Below are 16982 nucleotides of genomic sequence, written 5' to 3' on the forward strand. Positions count from 1 at the left end.
TAGGATACATAACAATCAAATAGGAGAGAACATTAAATTAGCCAAATTATAATTAGAGGAGAAATATAAAATTCGCAGGGTTAGTAGTATATTAACGACAGTCTCTGTTTTTGGCAATTTTGGTCATATTTTGGAATATCAACACAATCCGGAAATGTCAAGGACACCGCTAGTCTTTCATTTTTTTTTACACTGATTGATCGCGTACAGTCCTCGTCCAATAATGACATAATGAATTAATCTGCCAAGATGTTCTCTTGCGACAGATGTGGCTTGAGAGGTCATCTGACACGATGGTTGATAATTTGTAAAGATATATAGGCCTATCTACAGATGGCTTTTGTCAGGGATAATGAAAGTTGGACAAGTCATTCTTCGGATAGTGTATTGATGACGCAATTTGAACAGTGACCCCGTGAATACCAAATTAACGCGTCAAACATCTAATATATCGCTAAAAATTCATTTACTTAACAGTAAATGCAAAAGGACCACATTGTACACAAACAAAACCGACAAGACAAACCTACGGACAAGACATAAACAACACAGACATTGCAAGCAATAAACAAAAACTATCAAATCAAGTGACGGTTGTCGACTCCTGAATGGCGCTTTCTTGAACCTAACCACAGCAATGAATTGTTGCTATTTTGTGCAATCGTAAGAGACTGCATTTGAAATCATAAAAATAAGCTTTACGCCGACTGGATTTTGATTAGTGCTTTTGTTAAACAGTATACGCATAATCAATAATTTAAACTAATATTAATCATTGACATACCGGGTTATATTTGTTTGTCTTATTTGATTATTCAATTATCATTGTTCAACATAACCTGTGCATTGATAGCTTTCTATTAAACAAAAGGTTAGCCATGTTTTACCTTATTAGTAAAATCAATGGCAGCTCAACAGCGATCTTTCCGTTACTATGACAACTAATAAATGCTCATTACAGCTCAAAAAGAGAAATAGGGTAACGATTATCTGGGGCGTAGGTGTGAGAAAATATGTCAACGGAAACCACGCGCGTGCATTTATTAATTGCATGTATTAGTGATTTCTTGGGCGAAGAAATGGTTGGTCACGTCATAAAGAGATTGATGCTTCTAATCTCGGCTAAGGAAAATTCAATAGAAAACGAATCTCGATTGTGATCATCTTGTCTTATGACGCTGATGGGGAAAGGCTTATTATAGGCTCGTTGTCAACTTGAACAATTTCTCCTAGACAGGATAGTTGACCGATTACATATAATGCATCAACTAACTGTGTCACTTGATCAATAGGCAGGTCGTCATATATTTTGTAAAAACATATTCTACAGAAAAGCATAATATTCTGTTTCCCAAGAAAGCGTTGAGCTGCATGCCCATATGATGTTATTTTGTATACTCAGTAGGTTCAGCATTTGAAGTTCGAATACATTTGGCTAAATGCACTGTTTAAATTATGAGAAATAAGGGCGGAGATGTGTTTTTGGATGTTAACCGTGGTGATTAAATGAATAAACCAGCGGTTGGCAAGATACGCCCACATTTGCAAGAGATGGATAGAGAACAAAATTCGAACTCAATCTTCATTGATGTGTAACGGTGATATATATTTGAACGTTGTTGTTTTGTTTTTAAATTGAATACAAATTGTGACTTCTACCGGGTCCACAAGCTTTTTTTGAACAATCAGGGGCCATTATTCAGGAAGTTACGTTCGGATATGCGCGATTATCAAACGGAACCAGGATCTTTGTGATATAAACATAAATTTAAAGTTTCATTAAAATCGGATCAATATTGTGGCCTCCAGAGGGTCCATAACCTTGATATATTAGCATATATTTACACTATTTGTGTAGGAAGGTCGGCCATTTTGTCCGTCAGTTTTGGTCCGATTTTCACGAAATTCAAATTTAACAAATCATTAGGGTGTAACAGTGATATATTGAAACGTTTTTTTTTAAATTAACAATCATTAGGGTGTAACGGTGATATATTGAAACGTTTTTTTAAATCGGATAAAAATTGTGACCTCTAGAGGAACAACAAGCTAAAAACGCGATTGTTCGTTCAATCGGGGGCCATAATCCAGGATCTTACGATCTGATATGCGCGAATATCGAAAGGAACCAAGATCTGTGGGCTATAAACATGTATTTTGACCTCTAGAGGGTCCACAATCTTGATATATATCATATTTTTACACTATTTGCATACGAGGGGCGGTCTTTTTGTCCGACAGTTTTGGTCCGATTTTCACGAAATTCGAAGTCAACCGACATTAAGGTGTATCGTTGATATATATCGAACGTTTTTTTTAAATCGGATAATAATTGTGACCTCTAGAGGGACTACAAACTAAAAACGTGATTTTTCGTACAATAGGAGCCATAATCCATGAAGATCTTTGGGTTATAAACATGCATTTTAAGTTTCATCAAAATCGGATGAAAATTGTGACGTCTACAGTCTCCACAAACTAAAAACGTGATTTTTCGTACAATCTGTACATTCTTCATACAAGTCTCGCTAGTGTGGACTAGAAGGAAGACAACTCTGTTTGGGAGATTGCAATCAGGATCCATAATCAATGAAGTTTTGATCGATACATGCCAATATAGAAAAGAACCGAGATTTCTTGGAAATAAACCTATATTTCAAGTTTCGTCAAAATCGGATAAGAATTGTGACCTGTAGAGTGTCCACAAACAATGTGGGCGTATAAAAACATAGGTTAGATGTCACCTTGGCCTCAAAATCCATGGACAGACACAGTTATTCTTCATAGCTAACTGACAGCAAAAGATAGAAAAGGATGACGACATAAAATCAATAGAAAATTATGGGAGATTTAGATGGAAATAACCATAACCTACGTTAGGATTGGCCTATTTAAAAGGTTTTGATTAATATACCGTATTATATACCACAGCAAACATAAACACAGTACCGTATCTAGATTCATAACACTTTTTTTTTTTTTTTTTTTAAAGCGCGTACACTCTCTGAGCAACTGGGGTCAAAATGAGAGCCCATTCACAAGTCAACAATAAAATGTCCCTGATTTTTGGTGAAGAAATACGAATTTAGGAAACAACGTGCATCCAAGGGTTAATCTAGAAGATTTCATCAATCAAACCAACCTGATGTTAGATATTAACAAGATCGAGAGTCAATGTAAGGGAGATAACTATAAAATATCACCTTCCATGTCTTAAGCCTAGACCTCAGTGACAACCTTTTGTTCTTTTGATATATTTGACACTAATTAAATCTTTGGAGAAGATTTTTCGAGGCCTAAGTGATTTAGGTTTTGGTCTCAAGGTAGATTGATGACATCTTTTTTAAACAGAAGATATTAAAACTGGGAAATAGATTTCTCAAGGATTAACTGATTTAGGTTCTGGTCTCAAAATAGATTCATGACAGCTGTTTTTGAAATTTTTAGACATATCCTTAAATCTTGGAAAAGATATATTCAGGTTTAATTATTGATTGAGGTTTTGAGTCTCATGACAACCTTTATGAAATATTAGATATATGTTAAAGGTTTAAGTGATCTGGGTTTTGGTTCACTACAAAGAACATCCTTTATTGTCTGAAAATGAATCCAAATTATAAAAAAACATTTTAGAATTTTGAGTGTTAATATGAGGATGATATTTCTAATCAACAGGATTAAAATTTGAATGACGACATAATGTTATTGGTATTTAAATTAAAAGATAATTGCACTCTCGCTAATGAAATAATTCGTGAACTAATATTGGGAAATTTATGTACATCAACAATAACATCATCCCTGCGCCTTAATATCGACATTTAAGGTTTTGTGTCCACTTCAGCAATGCCGCAATATTATTAATGTCCAACACTGAATACACGTAATATTTTAATATCCGATATATTGAAAAAATCAACTGGTGAATATTTTCAATACATAAGATTTTAATGCAACTGGATATAAAAAAATTTCCATAATTTTCGACCCCCACACGGAATATTCCGTGTTTTGTCAGGGGAAGATAATTCAATGTACATGTATTCAACATATTTAAAATACAAATTACATTCACATATCTCAATTTTTATCAATGTCGCGTGCAACCACTTTGTCTCTTATGTTCCCTTAATAAATTAAAACTGATAGTCTGGTCATGGCCATGCTGTCAGGTTAGTCAACTGTTTAATCTCCAGTCCACAAACATCGATTATTGGAATCAACCTGCTTCACAGAGAAAAAGAGAGAAACGTATGGTTTAACGTCTACTCGACACAAACCATGTCATTTCGGGACTAACATATTATGATTCAATGTTAATTCAAGACCTGCAGAAATATGAATGGAAAGACAGGTGGACGGACGGACGACAACATACTTCTGTCAAAGAATAAAAACGTAAATAAGGGTATATTTTTCTACCCCGACCCCTTCCAAACAAATCCGTATAAGGTTACTGGATTGGGGACAATGACTGCGGCCGACGCAGTCCGGTGACGAAATACACATCAATATCAAAGTTACCTCAGATCAGAAGATTGATTAGTTACATAAAAATAACATAAACATCCAGAATCTAATGGGCAAAACAATTTCAACTGCCATTCTTGGAAGATAAAGTAGAACGCGGTACCCATTGCAAGCTACAATAATTGTGTCGTTACAGGTTTTTTAGGCAATGATAAGATTGACGACCGTAAGAAGAGACTTGATGAAATCAACATGACGGAAATTGAACATTTATCAAACAAAGCCTTAGCCTAACCTCAGCGATTAAGGAATCACTAACGAGCTATATAGACAGGACCTTTCATCACATTCACGTAAACGGGATTCCACGATTATCTTTACGTAAAGTGGGAAGGGAGATGACGTAGTTTCCCAAAAATAAATATCTCTCTAAAACCAACAAATACATTATATTTAGGTTTAACCTTTTGTCATTTTATGACTATAGCATACAAATAGGAGTTGGGCGGATATGACAATTGTTATAAATCGGTACGCGGCGAGATGGATGTGTACGCCGGTTATAAAGAATAGGCCTAGTTCTGGCATGTTTCTACATTAATAGGGCTTGTTGAACCGGAAGGACAAAATATGGGGACCCTACTTTAGAAAGTTCAGATCGACTGTTAATATTCTAAAGAGGTAATATCATATCATTGCAAGAAACCAAATTTCATTAATTTTATATAATATCTCATTTAAAGGGACTATCCCGATTTGAGATGAAATGAAATGAAATGAAATGGGGTTTAACGTCCAACTGTTCTGCTCCGACTGGGCTAATGAAGATGGGCTTGCGCCATTCTTTTATCGAATTACAGCTGTCAAGGAATCTTTTACGTGCACGCCAATGTGTACACGGGACCTCGTTTTTTCGTCCCAGCCAAAGTGCCCCCCCCCCATCCCGAGTCTCAAAAATATAGAGGAATGATGTATTACTTTGTCTCAAAATTTCAACTCAAAATATTGAGTCGTATGGACGTGAACGTCAAAGCTGCTTATCCAGACACGTAACCCTTTAAAGATTTCGGGTCAATTTTTTCGTTGGGTGACCTGATAATCGATTCCCGTTCCTTTATAGAGCAGTGATTCTCAACCAGTGTGCCGCGAAATTTTGAACGGCACACTAAGAAAATGCGAAAAACCACGTGATCCCTAATTGAGTATTCACTGGTGTCTACCGGTAAGTTGATAGTTATGTTTTTCTTTATTTCGTTTGAGTCATTTTATCTGTATATGACTAGTCTGTGTCTACGGTTGTCTGTCGTGTGACTTGCCATGTGTTTATTTTGCAAAATTCAAATATTTTTTATAAATATTTAGCCAGGTTTGCCGCTATTTTTTCATGTGTTCTAAGGTGTGCCGATGCCAAAAAAAAGGCTGAGAACCACTGATTTAGAGGCTTTAATACAATGAATGATTCATGTGCTGTGCTTGATAACAAAAGGTAAATTTTACAGCTTAGAACACCGGTCTCCATTTCCAGATGAAGACTGGAGGGTTTAAGTTGTTTGAAAACGTATCGGCCCTAAGGTAAAGGGTTTTAAGGGATTTTAACACAAAATTAAGCAGTTTTATTCCTCAAAATATTATCGGATTTGCCCTTTAAATCAACTCTAGACTCAAAACATTTTTCACAGGCCGGTGCCTAATGCACTAAATAGTGAATGCCGCTAAAAGGTTATACTGTGTAAAACTCGGAATGGAGATTAGATATATATATATATATATATATATATATATATGTACAGCTAAAGATTCATTATGTAAGATTTAGATAAAGAGCTGACCGTTCTTGTGTTAACAGTTCAAACATTGATAGTGAAAATAAATATCAAAGATTTCAGTCAAATTACTTTATTCTCAACGAAGTTATGGGTGTTTGACGTTTTGACAAGATTTAACGTAGGTAGTCGTGAATGTTAAGTACCATTGCTATGATAATAAACAATGTGTTGATTACCCATTTTAACGTAAAATTATTAAATGGCACGCGGTTCTAATCCATTTAATATCTCGAACAAGAGCTGGCCTCGAGAGTTGTTTATGGGCTTGTCATGTGAATACATGTTTAAGTAATAATTTATATAACATTTATAGGCAGAAAAAGACCTTAGACAGAGTTAGCTCTTACGTAAAAATCGACTAGCGTACAATCCCAAAGTGTTAATATATCTTTAAACAAACAGGGGGAATACAATGGCGGTTCAAAATATCATTACATGTTTACAAGCAAGTTGTATAGGAAAATAAGACATTTAGTAATAAAAATAATGAATATAGGAGTAAAAGCCATCTATCACACAGCCGCTGATTGTCTGATAATAATGTCTTGACAACTTTCCCTACTGAAATGTCATGTATCGTATATATTCATCACATTCTTACTGCAAATTTATTTAAATTATCTGGAACTGTATTGATGAAATTCGCATTTTTGAGTTGGGTCAAAAAAGGTATTGATTTCGAATTTCAAGGCAGAAAGATATCTGAAATCAAATTTATGTCTCCGTGTTTCAAGAAAGGGGGTCAGCCGACCGAAATATTTGAAAGCGTCTGAAATTACAGAGGAATTTAGCATTGAATTTTCGGCCTAGCCTCGATCATCATCATTAAAATTGGTCAATAAAATCATAGTCTCAATTATCAATTTCATGATTTAATCATGAATGAAAGTTGAGCACCAAAGCGGATCCTAATCCAGTAAATATCGCAGGCTAGCGATGACATCGAGGGTTGATTATGGTCTGGATAAGTTAAAGATACATTATGGGAGATTCGATAACGAGTTGGCAGGTCTCACTATAATAGTTAAAAACTAGATAATGTAAAGGCAATTTCCTGAAAATTTCATTCAAATTGATCCTCTATGAACCGAGAAATAAGCGATTGAAATGTCCACCTAGCCTCGATCATCATTACTAAAGTCAGTACGATAAACAGCATAGTCTCGATTATCCACTTAATTGTTAAATCGTGAAGGAAAGTTATGCAGTAAATCGACTCATAATCCACTAAAGATCGCAGGCTAGCGATGCCATCTAGAGTTGATAATGGTCTGGATAGGTTAATTAATGTCTAATTAATAATTTAGAAAACATTTCAGGCCTAAAGAAATGCCTGCAATAGAGAGATTTAGCTCTTGCATAATGTATGTTTAATTAATGTCTAATTAATAATTTAGATAACATTTCAGGCCTAGAAAAAGACCTGCAATAGGCAGATTTAGCTCTTGCATAACTTATGTTTAATTGAGCCTGTAATGGGCCATGTCTTTTATTAAGAAAGAAAATGGCGACTCTAAATACCCCTCAAAATTAAATTACAATGCCCAAGCTGAAAAGCAAAAAGGTAAAGATGACACGGTAAATTATGACACAACCAAAAACCGACAGGCTTTCAACTCACGGCTTTCATGCAACTACTTAGCAATGAACCAAATCTCCAAATAAATTAATCAAAAATCGATGGTGTTAAATTGGGAAACTGGCGATAAAAGCAACCAACCGTACGCCCACGTAGGATTTTATTGATGAAAAGCTAAATAATCTCCAAAACAACCTAATCATATAATCAAACAGAGTATATTTCGAAATGGCATTATATTCACGAGTTTAAAGTAGCATAGTTCAATATAATTAAAGCACAATTCAAGAAACTGTGAAGGCGTTTCAACTTCTTAATTAAAGGTATTAAAGGTATTGACTGGGAAAAAAATATATTTTGAGCGTTTGCAAAAGAAGGGCGATAACTCTGATAGGTTACAGGAACGGAAATATGACGCACTTATTATTTATCACAACATATTTAGCGTCAACAAACTGTTATTTGGCTTTAATACTGGACCTACAGATTATTTGGTAGATGATCTCATCACATTTATTTTTATATTCATTTAACTGAAGTTTCACATAAATGGTTTCTAACATGTCGTTTCCATGATGTTTTGGAACATCTAACTTATATTGACACATAACTGAATAGGACAAACATCGCATGGTTTAACATTTACATTATACAGGTTGAATGAACCACCCCATCACTTCCAGCTTGTTCTAATCGCTAATAAGATTTTATACAGCTGTAACATGTTCACATCAATAATTACGACAGTTCGTGTAATAAAACGTAAATCGTGTTAAAGCAATTCAAAAGAGGAGGAATATTAGATTCTTCCATGCATCTGCATAGCAATTTGTCTAGAGAGTCTGGTTGATGTCTATGAATGCCCATTTATGCAACAACAATTTTGGCTAGGTGTATGCCTTACGTATGCATCAAAACCTAAAATATTTCAAACAAATGGTAACCAAAACTTTCTGGGGCAAATGGTCACACCAATACATGATGAAGATAACTTACAAAATTACACACAAAGCACAATTTCCGCAATTTTATGATAGTGTTACTGATGGGCTCCCGTATACTTGTGGTACTCCTTATAGCCATTTCTACGAAATAAAGCCATTCCGTAACTTCAAATGATTTTATTAAATAAACCCATTCTGATCTCGTAAAAGGTCAAATATTGAAGCAGAGTGGAAGCCAGAAATAGCCATGGCAATTAAAAAAGATATATAGAGAATCTCCTACCAGTCTTTTTTGATATCAAAAAAGACGAGTAGGAGATTCTATTTATCACCCAATCCCTTCTTACATGCACAAATAGATAAATATAATTCTTTGCTGTAGATTTCACTTTTACTGAACTCTACGGCGTAGTGATACATCATTTTTTGACAGCAATTCAACCATTGCAAAGTCCTTTATATTGACCCAGTGTTTCTATCAAGGTTAATTGAATAACAATAGTTCATTTTTAATTTAAAAAAAGTTACTTTTATTAAGAAATGAACTGTTCTTTGAAAATAAAAAAAGTACATGTAGTTCCTTTTCAACTGCCCAATCAAATTCATGTAAAGCGATATCTCCTAAGGAGATATCGCAGTAGATTATGAAATATATCACACAAGCGATATCTACTGTAGAATGTATTATTGGGTGATAAAGTGTTTTCTTCTACTTTCAAGTACAAATTATATATTCTCTTAGAGACATTGATCAATCTTTAAACAAGGCACAATTCGGATCTTTAACAAAGTATGACCAAAAGGTAATTACAAAGAGGGGCAAACAAATGGGGTTTAAAGTTCAACCGACACAAGTTCATCTCTCTCTCTCTCTCTCTCTCTCTCTCTCGCACACACTCACGCGCGCACACACACACACACACACACGCACGCACGCTCAACCAAATTGTTCACTTGGGTAAAGGTAGACAAAAACAATAACAAAATATAAGACTTTTCGAACACAACCTGCCCTAACATGTCCACAGAGTCGTGTGCAATGCCTGTTTGAGGTTCACCATGGAAATACGGACAGATACACAAACTAAAAGTAGCATATACAAATAAACATCCAACCATGCATGAAACGGGTTTATTTAATGACCGCTTCCTTCGATGAGATATAGCAGACAACATGTAAGTAAGTACCTCACATTGTATAACCAACCTCTATAATCATCAACAGAAAATATAAATTCACCCCTTTTCTTCAATTCAATTTCAAACCAAAAAGTCCACGGAAGTGGAAATGAAGAGAAGGGGGTAAACGGAATAAGCAAGAAAAAAAAGTAGGTCTGCATCCAAATTACAATAACTAGGAGGGGGGGGGGTACATCTTGAAAATAAAGCTTGACTGTTGTTGTCTCATAAAATATATAAATATGTAAACATGGTCATAACATCACGAATGAATAGATACTGATAACAATTACATATAATATGTAATATAAAAATTCTTACCTCCATAACGGCGTTGTTCGGGATGAACGCCTGCAATTGAAAATGAAATCAATTAAGCTATGGAATACAATTACAAGCCATTTTAAAATCGTCATCACTGTAATGGAGAGTTTTTAAAGCAAGTAAAGATAATTACTTCATAACGAGGCTGGTTTGCACAAGAAGTTCGAACATAAACAGACTTTGACTCTGGGTCAAGCCATGCTTTAAACACTAAACACGTGTGCATGATCATATTGTTATTCGGTTAGACTTTAGAAATACATTGCCACAACATCGGCCTTATCCTGGGTAAGGTATACTGCTAAACGATATTGGAGGACATATTCTGTAATCGCTCCCTAAATTTTTTTATATTCTGACTCCATCAAATATAAATACTGCAAATGTTCTTTTGAATCCACTTCTTAGTACCCCTAATTTTTAAGACTTCCAGCATCCATTAGTCAACATCTTCAAAAATCCAAAACACAACAGCACGTATATAATAGGCAGATCCAAATCCGCCTTGAAACATTTTAACTGGTTGCAAATGCCTCTACCTAAAAGACCTCGTTAAATTAAACCAACACAGCGGACTGCAAGATATTCCGATAAGAAATGAAATGAAATGAAATGAAATGGGGTTTAACGTCCTACTGTTCTGCTCCTAAACTGGGCTAATAAAGAAGGGCATACGCTATACAGTGTGCTATGAGGGAAATTTTGCCCGGGCAGCGGCGCTACGGCTTACTCTTATATCGAATTCCAACTGCCAAGGGATCTTTTACGTGCACGCCAATAGGTACATGGGACCTCGGTTTTTCGTCCCATCCGAACGACTAGACAGCTGTCCTTGTCAGGCCCTCCGTCCTGCATCACTGACAAGGGAAAACCACGCCGGAAAATCTGGATGAACTTTCTCGGCTAATGCAGGGATCGAACATCCGAACTCCAGGCTAGCGAGCCAGCGTCTTACCCACTTAGCCACGTGATCTCCTATTCCGATAAGCTAAAACGGACTAGATATTGTCAGGCCCGGCGGAGTGGGGGGTGGGAGGGCTAGAAAATCCCACTCTATGCCGACCCAAATTCCAACCATCCAATCAGACTGTTGCAGCTGCATTCACAAAACATAATCGATGCCCGAAAAATGTCGCACAAAATAGAGTGACTCCAGACAATCTATACTCAATTCAGTACAAATTCGTGGTATTCAATTAAAAGAAAAGTAAAATTAGTGTTTTATTAGATTTCGGGCACTTTATTTTGCCAACCAGATGACATATTAATTTTTGTTTTCACTTTACCCGTCTGCCCGAAAGTTAAGGGGCACCTCCTGGTTAGTGAGTCAGTGCCTTGAACCATTTGTTAATTCCAAAATGACCTAGTTTGTGTCGAGTGCACGTTAACCTGCTCTCTCTCTCTCTCCCCCCTCTCTCTCTCTCTCTCTCTCTCTCGCTCTCTCATGATTAGCCAAGATTTTTTTTTCGTATGTTTTATATAGACCTACCACAAAACGATTTTTATCTTCCGAATCTGTAGAAGGTAATAGCAAGGCCGACTAGCTAGAAGGGTGAACAGTCCATTACAAAAGTCCTTTATCCTTTAACTTTATATCCAGTCAATCACAATTTCCTTAAGCTAAATTATATTACCGTGGTTCCGATGTCGATGGAAATGAGATCTTGTCTTCACAGCCTGTTTTATAGACGTTATTTCATATTGCAAGTTTATGGTTTTGATATAGAATGTTAGTGAAGCGACGTATAAAGAAAATAGTGAAATAACCCATCAAATCAATTCCCAATCATTCAACCCAGCCCGATAAAGGCCATTAAGGCTCGTCAATATATAACATGTAACATTATTACCAGTGTGGAAGCCGCCATCAGACACTATGATGATATAACCGTGATGGATTTTTAGAGAAAATAATAATGATAATATTTCCTTTTTCCTACTCTATCAAACAATGGCGCTATGGCTTCATTCCATTTCACGTTCTTAACCTTAAAACTATCATAACAACATAATTTACAGATACAGAAAACATAGGAGAGATTTACTGTAAGGAATTGGATGGAGTTTAAAATGTTTACGCCTGATCTCAACGGTGTTACCCATTTTGACAATTGCGCGTCACAATTACAAGATGGCTTCCATGGCGTCATGCGGGGTCACTGGCTCATAATAGTGCGTTTGTACTTCTTCTCCAAGATTTAGATAGTGACTCGCTAGGCCATATGTCTATACGCAGAGACGTTAGTCTATCGCTAATAGGCTAGTTAAACTGGTGATGTAATATACGTTTTAAAAACTGTGTGACTGACTCCACATATCAATCATGTGAACAGAGATATCGGATATGAATTATGACAAGAACAAAATTCACATTTGCACAGACGTTACAATCTCTTAGAGAATTGAATCAGCAGCTTTAGATTTCTCCGTTTTATAATATATAAAATAGGTTACTGTGTTATATAGTAATTCTGTTTATTCTAATGAATCAAATTAGTTAACTCAGGAAAACCCTCACTCGGTTGTTATACACCTGTTTGACGGTATGTTGTACTTAATCTGTAGAAATACAAATTTGCAATTTCCATTGGCGATTATTCCTCAAATTCCCCGTAACACCGTCCAGCAAATCGGGCTATCATATTCCAACGGCTCAGGCTCAATATTTGGAGCTTAAAGCAGCGGGTAGGCTAATTTCTTTACACTGTGGTGTTCTTGTACCACTCATATCAACTGGTGTCCTGTGGATCTGGGACTGTCCCTTTAACATTTACAACGATACTAATCAATATTTGGAGCTTAAAGCAGCGGGTAGGCTAATTGGGCCTATTTCTTTACACTGTGGTGTTCTTGTACCACTCATATCAACTGGTGCCCTGTGGATCTGGGACTGCCGCTTTAACATTTACAACGATACTAATCATGTGGATAATAAATAGTTTTAATTGGTATACATTTAAATGGTCGTGTGGATCGATATATTCCTACAGGGTGTTTTCATCTTATAATGACTTATTTTGATCAAACCAACTAGCAGTTAGAATTAATCTCTATAAAACATCTCACATAGTAATCACAGTTTCTGTGACTCGAGTAGAAATACTATCCTTAATTTAACAGTTATGGCGTAGCGCCTTAAGGCGCATTACAAAACCAATAAATTGACAAATTGAAATGAAACGTCATAGTATTTTAAACACATTACGTGTAACTTAATGGGTTTGATTAATCTTGGTTGATGCTTAGAACTCAACTTGATTATTTTTTACAGAGTTTTAACTTATGCATTTCAGCCATTTATTTAGCATAAGCACGGTGATTTGTACATATCGAATGTTAAAGTGATCCACTATTATTAAAAATAGCAAGCCTCAAACAGAAGTCTTTTCCAGGGTGATGCCACGAAGTAGAAGATAATAACATTTGCGGCAAATATGTAACGGAGAATGTTCCTCCAAATTTAGGGGGTTGGATGGCCGAATGCTTAGCGCGTTGTATCATAAGGTCTGTCATTGAGCCAACTGGTGTGGTTTCGATTCCCCGCTTGTAGGCCTATGTGACAATGAGTAGCGTCGCCTGTCCAATTTCGTGGGTTTTCTCCGGGTCCTCCGGTTTCTTCTTGCTACTAAAGACCCCTACGCGCAATCGAAATGTTAAAATAAAATTGAACCATATGTTAGTCTCGAATGTATCGAGTGGACGTTAAATCCCCTCTCTCTCTCTCTTTCTCTCTCTCTCTCTCTCTCTCTCTCTCTCTCTCCAAATTTACCCATATTAAAGGGGAAGACCAACGATTTTCAACAAGGTTTCCATAAATCTTAAATATATATTGATAAATAATCCCATCGGTAGCACAAGCAAAAACGTTTTTGTAAGCGAGAAATTAATTTTTATTAAAACCGGAAGTGACATAGTTGGTTCAACACGCTCAGTGGTCTCTATAGTAAGCATACAGATTTGGCATAAGTTTACAGCTGTATTGTGTTTGGAAATTTATATATTTATTTGAATATATATGTGCCACAAGTTCGTTGAAATAAATAAAAACAATGTCAGCAGACTCAGCACGCAGAAAAACATTCAAGCAGATGAAACATCTCTCACTTGCAAGCTGTCAATCAAACCACGTGATGTAAACAATTAGCCATGTGGTGTGAATTGAGGCACAGCGTACTGTTCAGTATGAGTGAATTTCCGCGGCGGCTTTAAAAAAACATAAATTCGTGTTTATAATAAACTAATAAACAACCCATTTGATCAGATTTTTGGCCAAAGGACGACACGTTAACACAATACAGCAGTAAACTTGTGCCAAATCTGTATGCTTACTATAGAGACCAGTGAGCGTGTTGAACCAACTATGTCACTTCTGGTTTAATAAAAAATAATTTCTCGCTTACAAAAAACTTTTTTGCTTGTGTTACAGAGGGGATTATTTATCAATATATATTTAAGATTTATGGAAACCTTGTTGAAAATCGTTGGTCTTCCCCTTTAATTGGCAATTCTGCAATGCGTGACTTCACAATATTGGATCATACCCCAAACGTCCATACCCGGTTTCCACCGAATATATACATATTGGTACATTAAACACGCGGGCAGATAGTAATTATGATGTTCGTTCGTTCCTGGAGTTTAACGTCTACTTCCACCAAGGGTGATATCGTACACAAGTTTGTTTATGCTTCGTTCGTTTCTAGAGTTTTACGTCCACTTCCACCTAAGGTGATATTGTAGACAAATTGTTTATGCTAAAGTTATCTGGCTTAAATACTATCGGTCTTAGAGGCAGACATATTGGAAGCTCAAAACTGGCCAATCAGTGTTAAGATATGTAAATTTGTGCTGAAACGGTTAGGGTTAAAAGCTAAGACCTATTACAGATTTCGTCATAGGTCACGAGATGTAAATAGGGATAGGGCCGGGTCAGGCAAGGACAATGTCTAGTCGTTCGGATGTGACGAAAACCCGAGATCCCGTGTACACATTGGTGTGCACCTCAAAAAACCCTGGACAGTTTGATTCGAAATAAGAGTAGACCACCGCTGCCCAGGCATAATTTCTCTAATAAGCACATGGCGTATGGCCGTCTTCATTAGCCCAGTCGGTGTAAAAAAGTAGGACGTTAAACCACATTTCATTTAATTTAATTTCACATTATTGTGAACACCTATTGAGGTAGAAAACATATTAAATCAGAATATTTAATCTATTTTGCTCATATAACGGCAACACATTGACTTCATTGTCAAGTCGAATCTATATGATCACAAATATCGATAATTTCATACTTTTAAATTAGATTGCTCATTTAACACACCTACGTATGATATTTTTATATATTGATATATGACTACTGTCGGTTTCTATACGGTTTCTGAAAGGACATCGACTGTTGTGGATTGTTTGTCATCTTATATAATAGTTCTATTTTTGGAAACTTATATGATATGACAATCTGATTAATATAAGATGTCAATTACTTTTTTTAATGTTGTACTTCATTTACATAATTTCCTTTAAGATATACTCAGATCAAAAATCAACCAATCAAATTGTTTGTTCTAATACACTTGACTTCGTATTGTGGTGATTTTGTGTGAATTTTAAAATCCAGGTTCGATGGAAGCGGGTGATAAAACACACACACACGGGTTTTGTGTAAGAGTATGAATGGTTGATACTGTCAGTGGCAGAACCCGGTTTTCATAGAAAGTGGGTGAGATTACAATGTAGGCTATTGTAAAATTCGGAACCAAAAAATAAACGAAACGTAATAGTAATCTGATCTTAATTAGATGGTATGGCGTGGAAACTTATCCTCCACAACCGCACATAATAAACGACATAAAACGGTCTTGTATCAGAGAATGGTTGACTTATACACACAGGGAGAAAAATTGACTCAATAACAGATCTTATGATCTAAGGTGCTCGCATACGCCCATTCGCCCCCCCCCCCCCCGCTCTTTGAGTCGTACAATTGTGTAGACTGGATGATATGTAGACGAGTTAACACAATACAATATCAGTTGATTTTTATACAAATTAGTTGTGTGAATATTATATCCATCTTTTTAGTTGCATGATATATTTGATATTTTAACCACTCATCTCAAGAGATATAAGGCGTTTAAGAATGTATTTTTGTCATACAAGCAAGACTTAAGCCATTTCAAAACAGGAAGTCATTATGCATGCTACATACTTGATTGTCATTGTTTATTCTGAATTAAATACAATAATGTCGGACTGTATTGAAATAGTACCCCCATCCCTGGTGCTCAAATTGGTTTTAATGGGTTTAAGCATGTTAAAAACAATTAGTCTAGATATGTCTCTAAAGCCCAATGACCATACGATCAGTTGATTTTAGAATTTGTATGGTATTCGGTTTGATTAAACCAACTTACCATAAGACATCAGTTATATGACTGGCAGACTAAGTATAGGGCTTATATTCTGCTTCCACCCCGGTTGATATGTTAACAACATATTAAGTCCCATTTTTGTTGCAATAACAGTGTAACTCTTTAGAAAACAATACTTCTATGTTAGTGATTAGTAGGGGAACATGCTTTAAACAACATAATTTTAAAAAGCAAAAATTTTAAAATAAAAATGCAAAGTTCGAAATCTTTACACCCGATACACAAT

At 35.8% G+C, this 16982-nt stretch overlaps 1 protein-coding gene across 2 annotated transcripts in view; it reads right to left on the minus strand.

Annotated features, from left to right (window-relative positions):
- Window positions 1–16982, minus strand: part of LOC126818519 (potassium voltage-gated channel protein Shab) — a 187182-nt gene that overhangs the window by 134811 nt on the left and 35389 nt on the right. For both annotated transcript variants that reach the window (XM_050545986.2, XM_050545985.2), the window contains exon 2: window positions 10320–10349. In XM_050545986.2, coding sequence (XP_050401943.1) covers window positions 10320–10349 — 30 coding nt within the window. The remainder of the gene's footprint in view (window positions 1–10319; window positions 10350–16982) is intronic.

This window comes from Patella vulgata, chromosome 4 (assembly GCF_932274485.2).
Source record: "Patella vulgata chromosome 4, xgPatVulg1.2, whole genome shotgun sequence".
Lineage (NCBI taxonomy): Eukaryota > Metazoa > Mollusca > Gastropoda > Patellidae > Patella > Patella vulgata.